Below are 13260 nucleotides of genomic sequence, written 5' to 3'. Positions count from 1 at the left end.
GTGGGTCAGAGCCATCTGTTCTAACTCTACTTCCAGGTAACTCTGACGGGAGCAGAGAAGCCAGCACCTCGACCTCCGGGACTGCAGCAGCTCCCGCCAGCAATGCTCGGGAACTGACTCGGCCCTGGCTCCGGCCTCTTTCCCTACGATCGTTCATTGGTGAAGTCTCCGGTGGCGATTCGCCAATCACCCGACCTCAGACACAGAAACAGTTGAGGTTGCGTCTGAAGAGAGCAGTGCTCCTATTGGTTAGAAACCACGCCGCCGCGCCGGGCGGAAGCACGGCAGACGCGTGACGCCGGTAGCAGTTGAAAATGGCGAGTGTTACTGAACTGAAAGCTGGTGAGTGCACCGAGGGGACGCTCGCCAGCGGGAAGCGTCACGCCTTCCGTCTGTGATAGGGATAGGACGGAAGGAGAGCGCGCGGGACACCGGCTCGGCTTTTCCAGGATCGTTCTGAGGTGGCAGGGCCCTCCGGGGGCTGGGGAGGCGGAATCGACCGCTGCGCATGTGCTGTGGGAGGGCCAGGCGACCTGCAGGAAGGAACTGAGAGGGCTGCAGGTCTGTTCCTACGGACGCCTGGACATCCATCTGAACCCCGCTCAGCCGCCAGCGCCAAGTCAAGGCCTTGTGTTCAGGGCTGACCATTGACAACACCACAGCCACGTTTGGTAACACAGTTCTTAACGATTTGTAGATAGGTCCTCCTGGTCCTTCGAGATAAACCTGAGGCAGAGTTGCCCATCCTGGCGGTTCTTCGGGATTTTTCGGAAGAGTTTTTCCAAAGTGGTTATGTGCAGGACCCTGGGTTCCATCCCCAGGACTGCAAAAAACAAAGAGTAACCATCAATAACACGTGTATCCTATCAGCTCTGGTAGTTAGAGTTAATGTTTGCGTTGTAACAACTCATCCATGTTGATTCCAGCTAACAAACCCCGTTCTCTACATTGGGAATTTGAGGTGCCAAGAGGTAGAATATTTCATCCAAGATAATTTAGATAGAAATAGACTGGCGTGGAACTCACATAAGGTGCAGGAGCGTTCTTAATCACCGCGCCATTCTGCTTCACAGTGAATAAAACCAGTCCTGAGTTTCAAAGAATTCAGAGACAAAGCCAGTGATAGTGGAAATTTGGAGAGGACCAAGTAGAGTAGCTTGGAGACTATAATTTAGTACCCATTGGCAAAATATGTGTTGGTGGCATTGTGCAAAACTAGACATGCCTCAGCCCCCAGGAGGATACATAACACGTGTGATATTGTATAAATTTCTCAAAGGACTTGAAGATAATCCGGTGGGAAATAAGTCAGATTAAGACCGGCTCCCAACATGGGGAGATGGTCCAGAGGTTAAGAGCACTGGCTGTTCTTCCAGAGGTCCAAATTCAATTCCCAGCAACCACATGGTGGCTCACAACCTTCTCTGGTGCCCTCTTCTGGCCTGCAGGGATACATGCAGGCGAACACTGAATACATAATAAATAAATAAATAATATTTAAAAAAAAAAACAACAACAAAAAAGACCAAGCCGAGCAGTGGTGGTGCATGCCTTTAATCCCAGCACTTGGGAGGCAGAGGCAGGTGGATCTCTGTGAGTTCAAGGCCAGCCTGGTCTACAAGAACTAGTTCTAGGACGGTGGTCTCTATAGACTTGGGGTTTCTTCTTTACGTTTGTTTTTCTGTATTCTAGGGCTCTTGATAAGCTTTGTGTCCAAGAGAAAGGTAATGAAAACTTGTTCCCTAATCGATGATCTTATATTTTATGGGCCTTTTACTCATGTAAAACACTCTTCCATCTCACCTAGATCTTCTTTCTGAGAGGTAGAGTTCATTATCACCGAGAAGGCAACCAAGGCATGAGTTAGGAATCTGCCACCAAGTCATGAAGGACATGCTAAGTTTTCCAGTGCCAGCTTCATTACTTTTTATTTTCTGCTGAGTATGAGGCTGTACTGTGTGTTCTTCATAGTAATTGGAACAGGATGCTTGCCAGTAGAAAAGAATCTCTCCATTTAATTTCCAAAGATGGAACTAGAGAACAGGGGTTGTCTTATGATCTTAACAGTATGATAAAGCTTTCCTTTTATGGGCCTGTTACAAAGTAAATTTGTTGATAACTGCAGTTAGTGCACCTGCAGAAAGGCTGAAGGAATGAATGCATTAAAAACAAAAGAGAAGGAAGATGGAAAGTCTATCAGTGTGTATCTTTAATCACATGACCAAGGATGTTGTTATTTACCAGAGCTTAGGAACTTTACTGATTGTACCTAAATGGATAAGCTGTCTTATGAATTTTTATTGTTGTGGCATAATAATGCTTTTGCCACTGGCAGAGCACAGTGTTCTGTTAAACTACACTTTTTATCTGGGTGGTGATGACGCACACCTATAATCCCAGCACTTAGGAGGCAGAGGCAGGCGGATCTCTATGAATTAGAGGCCAGCCTGGTCTACAAAGGGAATTCCAGGACAGCCAGGGCTACACAGAGAAGCTGTATCTCAAAAAATAAAATAGAAAACGAACTACTTTTTTTTTCACCAATAGTGTAAGGCACTATAGATATACATTTGTAACATTTAGTGAGCTCTTGTTATATTCTAGGTATTATATTGATTCTTCAGAACTGTCATGTAGTCACAAAAGACTGTTTGAAAAGGGAAGGATCTGGATGGTAACTTTTTTTTAAAATTGATTCTCTGTGGTTTCACATCATGCATCCTGATCCCATTCATCTCCACATCCCTTCACATCCACCCTCTGCCACTGCAACCTTCCCCTCCCCCAACATAATATTTAAAAGAAAAACAAACTAATAATACCAAAAAAAAAAAGTCTTGGCATACATCTTTACTTGTAAGTGTTCATTGCAGTGAATCATTGGTCTGGTTGTAAGCCCCGGGTTTGGCTCCATTTGGTACTGGACCCTCACTGGAACTCCTCTATAATATCCTGTTGTTGTCCTGTGTCATGGAGATCCTGCAGCTTTGGATCTGCAGGTCCGGCCCCTCACATGCGCCAGCAGTTCATAGATGAGGTGGTCATCTCATAGCCCTGGTTCTGGGCTGGGTGGCAGCAGGGTTGACTCTGACTCCGTAAGTTAACAGTGGTATAGTCCCTTATTAGAGTCTCATTACATTTCCTTTTTTTAAGATTTATTTTGTGTGTGTGTGTGTCTTTATCTCTCTCTCTCTCTCTCTCTCTCTCTCTCTCTCTCTCTCTCTCTCTCTCTGTACATGTATACAGGAGTGCGGTTGCCTGTGGAGGCCAGCAGAAGAGGGTATCAGATGGTTGTGGGTACTCATGGGTACCAGGAAGTAAACTGAAGTCCTCTGCAAGAACAATATACATTCTTAACTACTAAGCCATCTCTTCAGCACCTTGTATTACATTTCTAACCAGACTTGATATTTTAAAATCTACTGTTGGGCTAGGGATGTTGGTTCCCTGTCATGCATGAGGCCCTGGGTATGATCCCCAGCAACACATACGTTGGGGCTGGTCGTGTACATCTGTAATCCCAGCACAGCCTACAGGAGGATCAGAAATTTAGGGTCATGTTCAGCCTACATCAGAGTTTAAAGTTAGCTTGGGTCTAAAGTTAGCTTAGTCTAGGTATGAGGCCCAAGCTGGTCTGACTTCCCAGCCTCCCAAGTACTGGAATTACAGGAATGTGCAACATTCCCAGTTCTAGTTCCCTTAAAGCAGAACAGAACCAAAACCCACAACACTTTTTTTTTTATTAAGAATCAACTGTGATTCTAAGACAGCCAAGGTTACAGAGAAACCACGTCTGGAAACAAACAAACAAAAATCAGTTATGGATTTCAGTCAGCTGGATGTGTGGTGGCATACTCGAGAAAGGCAGGCAGATCTCTGTTAGTTCCAGGCCAGCCAGGGCTGCATAGAGAGACCCTATCTTGGAAAACAAAACCAAGTCAGCTATGGATGTCAGAAGTTTTCTCTGTCGACATTAATGATATATTCCTTCTTTTTCTGGAGGTTAGTTGTTTTCCATAGTCATCTTTCCCGACTAAAGATCATAGTAGTGTCTGCGTCCCCTATAAATAGACAAACACTTGAACATCTGTGGGAGACTCAGGTAAACAAACTCTATTCTGTTCACACTCCCCCCCCCCATCAAACTCAGTCCCTAACTAAAGATGCATCATGGGTAAACTTGAATTTGCACAAATACATTGAGAGTGGATCATACTATGAGGACTTTAATTTTTACAAGTAGAGCTTATGATATTGAAATTGTTTATCTTTCTCTTTAAACTAAGAGCTATATTTGTGTCCTTTTTATTCTTTAACACATACCTGAACTCTCAGCAGTTAGTCTGTAACAACCATTTATATCTTCCATTTCACAGTTTTAAAGGACACCTTGGAAAAAAGGGGAGTGTTAGGACATTTAAAAGCAAGGATCCGTGCTGAAGTTTTCAGTGCCCTAGATGATGATCATGAACCCCGACCATCATTGTCTCATGAAAACCTTCTAATTAATGAATTAATTAGAGAGTATTTGGAATTCAACAAATATAAGTACACAGCCTCTGTCCTCATAGCAGGTAAGTGGTTATTCATCTCTGAAGAAAACCTCTGCTTTATCCTTTTTCTAATTCTCAGAAAGCAGCCTGAATATGTAGTTTGATTACTCTGTCATGCAAGTGACTGAACACAGAGCATCCTGTGGTCTCTTGTCATAGCATTAACAAGTTTTGGTGAGCTTTATGCTGTCGGGGAAAGTAAGAGCTAGGACCTTCTACTGCAGGTTCTCCATGTAATATTATGCACACATGCTCATAAAGGATATGATTTTGATATGTTGAAGGTTCTCTAAAGATCTAGTATCAGTATTTATTTCTCTCAGATTATCATAGCTGGTTGTATAATACCATCAACACTCCAGAGGGGGAAAATTTTTTTTTTTTTTTGAAAATGCCATCACCACGGGCTGGAGAGATGGCTCAGAGGTTAAGAGCATTGCCTACTCTTCCAAAGGTCCTGAGTTCAATTCCCAGCAACCACATGGTGGCTGACAACCATCTGTAATGGGGTCTGGTGCCCTCTTCTGGCCTGCAGGCATACACACAGACAGAATATTGTATACATAATAAATAAATAAATATTTTTTTAAAAAAATGAAAATGCCATCACCTAGGTGTGTGTCATCCCTAGGATGAAATAGTAACAGTGCTGTCTTTGATAACGAGTGTTTTAGATTGGTATTGTTGCTAATGCGTATAATCGCAGAAACTCAAGGAGCTGAAGCAGGAGGACACTGCTTCAAAATGAAAACCAGAAGAGCACTGGGGCTGCAGCTCCGTGTGAGGTCAGAGGCCAATTCCCAGCACCGGGGAAGGTGGAGAGGAAAGGAGAAGAGAGACTGGGTTTCTAATTCCCAGCACCGGGGAAGGTGGGGAGGAAAGGAGAAGAGAGACTGGGTTTCTGTTCATCAGGTGTGCCTCTTCCATCATGCCATATAAGTGAAGGCCTACGGGACGTGCCTTTCAATGCTGCCTCACTTCACCTGGTACAACACACGAGAGTTCAGTCATGTTGACTTCTACCCTGCAAATGGGGTAATGCTGTGCTGTGCCATTCTTTTCTGCTCTCATAGGCAGGTTGGTTGTTTATACTTTCTGGCAGCAGTGAATCAAATCCTCAAAAACATTTATATGAAGTTTTTGTGTGACCTTCATTTTATTTTTGTAAATAAAGAACTAAAGATGAAATTGCCATATTGTCTGGGAAGTGAATGCTTCCCTTCAGGTAATGACTGCCGCTGCTTTTGAGTGACACATCAGGGAGGTGGTGCTCACATGTGTAGTCCCAGCAGTCAGGAAGCAAGGGCAGAATTAAGGCCAGTCTAGGTCCCATAGTGAATTTGAGACCAATCTGTGCTAGAGTAAGACTCAGTCTAATAATTTATAATTTTAATTTTAGAATTACTGTCCCTAAGTGGATATATTTTTAATGAGCTATTTATTATTATCATGTGTTTAATGTATAGGCATCTTAGGGAGCTTACTGAAGTCCAGCATTGTAATTTTAGATTTAGAAACCATATTACCAAATACAAATGGGGATATAAAAAGTGAGTATGTGTTAAGCTTTAATTAAGTTCTACATTTCATTGCATTGGAGTTTGTTGACATAAAGTCATATGCAGTTTGATCTGTGTTGGTATGTACTGTCAGCATTCTATCAAAGTCTGAGAAATGTATGTACCTAGGAGATATGGTTATTATCAAAATTAAGTTTGCCTTTTAGATTAATAGACTCAGTGCTTTTCTGAATTTTTTCCCTCCAGAATCTGGTCAACCTGTAGTTCCATTGGACAGACAGTTTCTCATCCGTGAACTGAATGCCTTTGAAGAATCAAAGGATAACTCAATGTAAGAAGTTTTTAAAAGAGGTTTGCAGATGTTGCATTCAGTGCTGCCTATGATTCATTTTAATCCAGCAGGAACTTATTGGGGTTTACTGTAAGTTACACACTATATGAGGTCTAAGCAGTGTGGCAGCAGGTCAGTCACCTGAGGTCTCTGCTACAGCTGAGCTTGTTGTGTCTTCAGAGAACTGAATACCTAGCCAACCACCATGCCTGCCTGCCTGCCTCTCTTCCTTCTTTTCTTTTTCTTTCTTTCTTTCTTGAGGGCTTTTTCCTCAATTTGTTTCTTTCGGTGGTGGTAATTGAACCAGAGCCTTAAATGCTCATGGTGCAACACACCCTGTACCCTGAGCAGTCTCCTTGGCCTGGCCCTCTATTTTCTTTTTTAAACTTAAAAAAAAAAGTGTTTATGTGGATATGTGTTTTGTCTGCATGCATGCTGCTTACCACATACATGTGGCCTTGGAGCTGGAGTTACAGGTGGCTGTAAGCCACCAAGTAAATGCTGGGCATTGAGACTGGTCCTCCAGAAGAACAGCCAGTGCTCGTAATTGCTAAGCACGCCACCTCTCCAGCTCCCCCTTCGGCCTTCTTACTTCTTTCTAAGGATGATTTTTCTTGGCCTCCTAATCTTTTTTCTTCTTCCTGAGGCTTTGTTCTTTAAGTTCCTTTCTTCTTCATATTTAACTCTTCCTCATTGCTTTTGTCACTCCAATGTAGAAACAGACTCAGATCTCTTCTCTAAAAATGAAAAAAAGAAGAAAAAAAGCCTTCCCATCAACTTCCTCTCACCCTACTACTGCTTTATCTTCTTTAATTGCTAGGTCTGCCCTCTGCGTTCGTGTTACCATCCCTCTCTCTTCTGCTATCTTCAGTGCTCCTTCTCCTCATTTATACTCATCATTTCTTAGTTCTTTCCCTGTGTTTAATACGTTCTACACTTTACCATAGAGTCCCTAACTGGCTTATTAGTTTGTCCCTAGTGCCAGAGTACATGGCTCAACACAACTTTACTAGCTGAAAATTTCTTTGAAAACTCATGTTTTCTTTCTAAAAGCTTGTTGAATTTTTTCATTTGTTTTTATGGTATAATTATGTTTGTTTTACCATAAATGGTATTATATCATATGCCATTTAAACTAACACTCCTTCAGTGCTGTCTTATCCCTAGAGCCAAGTGTATGCCTGTTTTTACAACATGTAATACTGACTTCTTTTCTCCACGCTGCTTTCTGTCCTGTTTCTTGTGGTTCTTCACTGTTGTACGAGTTCCCGGTGGTAGTCTTGCTTTCTTCATTGACTCCTTTAAATCATAAACTATTCAGCAGTTTCTGTCTTCTGCTTTTATTTCTACACCCCTCCCCACCATATTCTTGAGTCTCTAGGGAGGTCTGTATGGGGCAAATGTGCTAATTTTCCTGCGTTGGGGCTCATGTGGTGTCCAGAAGACAAGGGCAGTCTTTGTGCTTTCTCACACCTTCCTCATAAGCTGCTCATGAGCTGCTCAGGTTTTGTTGGTTTTTTGTTTTTGTTTTCTTTTTTCTTAAAACAGATTTTCTCTGTGTAACAGCCCTGGCTGTTCTGGAACTTGGCTTGTAGACCAGTCTGCCCTTGAACTCACTGACTTCTGAGTGCCTGGTTGCTGCTCAGATTTTAAAGGCAGAGTCCACAGGCAGTTTAAAGGGAACTCTTTCTCTGGCTAGTCCTTCACCTGTACTATTGATTCTGCCTCTGGGTATCTCTTCTCACTGCCCTGGGCCATGCTGTTCACATTGTTAAGGAGCCACCTGACTAGTTTATCACCAGTCGCTCTTTTTCAAGTTGATTTTATCCTGCCCTCTATCTTTCTAAGGCAGCTACTGCATCGTTTAAAGACACTTAATAAACATCCATTATATACATGAGCAAGTCACAACCAGTAGCATGGCTTCCCGCTCCAGTGGCTTTACCCACCTCACTGGCACACAGCTCATTGCAGCTTCACGGTTCTTTGCCTTTGCAGCAATTGTTCCCTCTTCTGGAAGCTGGAGATCTCTCTTCTTCCTCAACTTCTGTGGGATCACCTTTCATCTTCTTGGCCCTGTTTAGATGCTCCCACAGGAGTTGAGGAGAAAAAAGTTACCCACAGGTTTTTGACTATATTTTGTTCTCATTGCAATGGATTTCAGTTACAAGGAAAACTGATTATCTGTATAAAATCAAGGTGACCTGGAGAAGGAGAAAAGAAAGCATTTCATAGTTCCACAGTTTCATGTTTTCTTCTCTTTATACTTGTCTTTGTGCTGATATGATATGACTACAAAGGGTTTCAACAGCAATCTTAAACAGACTACAAAGGAATATAATGGTTGTTATACTACGTGGTAAATAAATGATTCAAGTAAGTGCAGAGTATTACTATAGTGGACTGTTACTATGACATTGTATATTTAGAAACTTCCAATTGTACTTTGATGTTGTGTTGCTTTGAGCTGGACAGGTGAACTAGCTCTTGTAGACCAGGCTGGCCTCGAACTCACAGAGATCCTCCTGCCTCTGCCTCCCTAGTGCTGGGATTAAAGGCCTGCTGTGCCACTACCACCCAGCCTTGAAGGGAAAGCTTTAAGGCACTAGGTGTGAGTGATGACAGCAAGCTGACTGCTTGCGTATACTTACATTGTGTATTAACCTCAAGTGGCATGAGCCCTTAGAGAGGAACAATGGCCTGAGTGAGGTGAAATCTCTTTTAAGGTGGTCATGGTGAAAGTATTGGTGTTTTGCTACGAAACATGTAGATGGCAGAGAAAACTGTAATGTTGTCTCCATCTGCCCACTGACACCTCTACCCAAAGGTAACCCAAGTGAACATTTTTCCCTTGCATTATTCGGATACAAGCTTACCACTTAGAGCACAACTGTGTGTATTTTCTTCCACTTAGTGAGGGAATTGTATTATATATATATATATACATCTCTTTTTCAAATACTTGCATTCTTCTTATTTGGGGGGTATTTTGTTTCAGGGTTTTTGTTGTTGTTGTCATCGCTGTTGTTGTCTACACAGAATATGAAGGTGTCTATTGAGGCTGTCTCCCTCTGCTTCCTTTTCTTATCATGTCTTCCCCTTTTGTTGTAAACAACTCTCATGTTCTTGGGTCACTGTGGATTCCTATATCCATGAGGTATTTTCCAGCATTTTACTATTCTGCCAAAACCTATCTGACACCTGCTATCATGTGGGATACTGCTGGAGATGTGGCAGCACACTGTTTTCTGAAGTGTTCCCAGATGCTCACAAAAGACCATTGAACCACATTCCCTCTTGGTCATTCTTGGCCTGGAGGAGTTGCTCCTGTCCCACACATCACTCCAGAATTCACTGTATCAGGGGTATTGGGAGCTGTACTCACCTGAGTGTAGACCCAGATTTCTTGAGATTTCAGGCTTCTAGAGCCTTAACTGAGGCCATGGAATTTGCTTCAGACTGTCTCAGCGCCTCACACATGTGCCTGTCTGTGGGACTGCCTGAACGTCCTTAGTCTGTGCCTCCCACAGAAGTGATACAAGAAAGCAAGTAATAAATAGGCCCTTGTCCTTACCACCTTGTCCCATTGGTAGAAGTAAGTGAGGCTCAGTAAACTATAAGGGGTTTAGACTCTGTTCTCTGTTTTCAATATTCATACCATACTTTGAACCATTATACCAACTGGGCAGGAGATGGATATCTCAAAAGTAAATGTATTTACTTGTATTTTCAGGAGTGAGATTGGAAGCAAAGGGACTTTGGCTTCTGTGCTGTCAGCAGACCAGCCTTCAGTGACAAGGGACTGATTAACAGGACTCTAGGTGACATATTTTTAAGGAAAAGCACATAGGAGTTGGTTATGTGTGTAAATGTCGTTACCCCTGAGAGACACTAGCATATTACTGAGGCCTGGCTTTCTCATTAATAAGTTGGTTAAGTAGAGTGATGGGTAAGAGGAAACCACAAAGCAACCTTTTAGATATTAGTTACTGTGCAGCTCACCTGTAACCAAAATTAATGTGCCTTTTACTGTGTGCAAGGTGCACAGCTAAAAGCTTGACATTGTGAACTAATTCACAGCATACCAAAGGGACTGCTCAGACCCTTTGAGGGAGAAAAACATCTGTGAGCTTCAGGAAACTAAGACCTTCCAAGGTCTGCAGCTGGCTGTTGGCAAAGCAGGAAACCAATTTTAGGTTCTAGGAAGGTTTTAGGCTGGGTTTGGAGTTGACAAGGTGAATTCCAGTGGGTTGATTATAATTTTATTTCAATTTAGATTATTTTAATGGTATTAGTGTGTTTCCTGGGGGTTTACAAATTCTCAAGAGCCATGTGGTTGCCGAAGTGGTGCACACCTTTAATCTCAGCACTCGGGAGACAGAGGCAGGCGGATCTCTTAAATTCAGGGCCAACGTGGTCTAAGAGTTCCAGGGTATCCAGAGAAACTCCATCTCAAAAACAAAAACTTCTCAAGTTAATTGGTAGTTTTAAACTGAGAGTGACCATTTGCCACTTGGATAATAATCCTGTGTCTTTTGCGATCTAGTGAGTTAAAGGGCAGCTTCAGTGTCAGAGTTACCTTTAAAGCAAATGTCTTAAGCTTTTTCTACTTATGGGAAATGAATTGATTTTGGTTTTGCCTTCTTCCTGAAATAGTCCTCTGTTATATGGAGTTTTAGCCCATTTCTTGCGTGGTCCTCCAGATGGCATCCAGAATATGCTTCTGACAGAGTCGACACTCCAGCCTCCAAACAGGCATCCCAGCTGGAAGCCCAGCAGAAAACCAAAGGGTAGGTGTTTCCAACGTTCTCCTTTAACTTCATTGACTTAATTTTCCTGGAGCCTGTGAGTCCTAGCTTAGTTAAGCTATGTCTAGTCCAGTGTTCGCCTGTAATACTTAACCTCCACATACACACCTGCCAGTCCTCACCCCCACAAGTCAATATATGTTATTAGAAAAACTCATAAAATACTAATATATTGCCCTAAAATAGATAGAGGTGTGTTTGCCTGTCTGCCTGTTTTGGAGTATTAACACCTATATATTCTCTCTAGATGACCACCTGAGGAAGGACACGGTCCCGAGCACCGCGACTGAAGAGCTGCATGCTACTGCGCAAGCAGTCAGTAGATGACTCTCTGATCTCAGCTGTGTATGTGGAGAAGTTAACTTATTATTAGACCACCACTGTTTGTAAACGTTTGACCTTCTAAAAACATTCAGCCTCAAATTTTACTGTATCTGTGAAAAGTTAATCCTTGCTAAAAGCCACTGGAGAAAAATATGTATTGCTTTCAGGATTGTTTTTTGTTTTGTTTTTTTACTTTTTTGTTTTTTGAGTCAGGTTTTTTTTTTTTTTTTGGTATAGCCTTGGCTGTCCTAGAACTCACACTGTAGCCCAGGCTGGCCTCAAACTCACAGAGATCTGCCTGCCGAGTGCTGGGATTAAAGGTGTGCGCCACCACTGCCAGGCCAGGATGTATATTTTAAAGTTCTTGAGTTTGAGAAAACTGAAAGGTACTTTGTACTTTATTCTTTGTCCCTCTTCCCTTTTTTAGAGGCCATCACCAAGGGCTGTGATGTGCTTCCAGGGAAGCACTTGCCTCGCATTTGTAAGGTCCAAGTTTAGTCCTCGCACTGGGAAAAAGAAAACACAAGCACAGGTCTTTGTCTGTACGCTCTGTTCATTAAACTTCCTTCAGCTAGAATTATATAGACCTGTGGAAAAACTCATTCATGTTTTTGAAAAAATATTTAAAGGGCATAAAACCGAAATTTATTCCTTTAAAGTTTGATATTTAAGAAATATCTGAATCACTGTCTGCCCCAGCTAGTTTTGTCTCAGCTTGACACAAGTTAGAGTTATTTGGGAAAAGGAACTCTCAGTCGAGAAATATCCCTTCATCAGATTGGCCTATGGGCAAGCCTGTAGTGCATTTTATCAGTGATTGATGTGAGAGGGTCCAGCCCATTGTGGGTGGGTGGTCCTGGGTTCAGTAAGAAAGGCCGAGCAGGCCTTGTTGAGCAAGTCTCTGTGGTGTTCTACCCTGACTTCTTCAGTGGTAGCTTGTGATATGGAACTGTATGCTGAAATAAACCCTCTCCTTCCCAAGTTGCTTATGGTCCTGGTCTTTACAATATTAATGAAAACCCTGAGACACTCTAATGTTGATCTTTAAACTAAATAACAATGTTCTTTTCCCAAGAACAGTGTGGCTTCTACTAGGGAATTTAATGAAAAGGTAACAGGGGAAATAATTCTTTTAATTTTGTTTTAGTGAAACAGGGTTTATTTTATTATATAAAGAATGTAAGGACAAGGCTTTGGGAGAAGTGCCATGTAGGAACTTTGATGGAGCTGTTACCAGAGCTCTCTGTGCAGCTCCCTCCTGCACACAGTGACAGTAGAGGTGCCATCTTTTGCTTACATGGACTCTTGAGAGACTTAGTAAACAGGAGTTTTGATTCTTAGGACAGGAAAATCGTAAGAGCTGCTACTGTTCTGCCTCTGAATGCTACTTTGCTGTTTATCAAGGAGATTTTTCTAGTGTAGGTAGCTACAGCCTTATTTCATGGAACACAGCTGTTCCATCAATGGTTCATTACTGTCAAGAGTCACACAGCGTAAGAGTTGCACAGTTTTATTACAGATAAAGTAGCATGGGGGACAGAACTTAATGCATAGCCAAGTATATGCCACAGGAAGAGAGCTGAGGGTTACTGTCAGTGGCATTGGAGACTTGGAATGTTACCAGTTTGAGTTGTATTTGGTGATACTAGTCATGCACTGATCAAAGATGGATTGATAACATTCCTGTTAATGCAGAACATGATGAAGAAAACCTCATTAAATGG

The 13260-nt window shown here is 42.4% G+C and overlaps 1 protein-coding gene across 4 annotated transcripts; it reads left to right on the top strand.

The window, feature by feature from the left end:
• Positions 1 to 254: 254 nt before the first annotated feature.
• On the top strand, positions 255 to 12517 carry Cep20 (centrosomal protein 20). Of its 4 annotated transcripts, none has more exons than XM_075942115.1 (5): positions 255 to 342; positions 4377 to 4574; positions 6320 to 6404; positions 11108 to 11194; positions 11460 to 12517. In XM_075942115.1, the coding sequence occupies exons 1-5, from the start codon at positions 315 to 317 to the stop codon at positions 11461 to 11463; spliced, it is 402 nt and encodes a 133-aa protein (XP_075798230.1). In that variant the 5' UTR covers positions 255 to 314; the 3' UTR covers positions 11464 to 12517. The 4 variants fall into 4 exon arrangements, with proteins under 4 accessions (XP_075798230.1, XP_075798229.1, XP_075798228.1 ...); XM_075942114.1 differs by having other exon boundaries at positions 11084 to 11194; XM_075942113.1 differs by having other exon boundaries at positions 11061 to 11194.
• Positions 12518 to 13260: the final 743 nt, after the last annotated feature.

Source organism: Microtus pennsylvanicus, chromosome 11, assembly GCF_037038515.1.
Source record: "Microtus pennsylvanicus isolate mMicPen1 chromosome 11, mMicPen1.hap1, whole genome shotgun sequence".
Taxonomy (NCBI): domain Eukaryota; kingdom Metazoa; phylum Chordata; class Mammalia; order Rodentia; family Cricetidae; genus Microtus; species Microtus pennsylvanicus.
Note: the sequence above shows the minus strand (reverse complement) of the source record. Positions and strands in the feature narration are given on the sequence as shown.

What these genes read in the sequence shown, in the direction of transcription:
- Cep20 (XM_075942113.1), top strand. Translation starts at nt 315, where the DNA reads ATGGCGAGTGTTACTGAACTGAAAGCTG. An exon ending in TGTTACTGAACTGAAAGCTG is followed by an intron (nt 343 to 4,376) that starts GTGAGTGCACCG and finishes TCCATTTCACAG; the next exon opens with TTTTAAAGGACACCTTGGAA. An exon ending in AGCCTCTGTCCTCATAGCAG is followed by an intron (nt 4,575 to 6,319) that starts GTAAGTGGTTAT and finishes TTTTCCCTCCAG; the next exon opens with AATCTGGTCAACCTGTAGTT.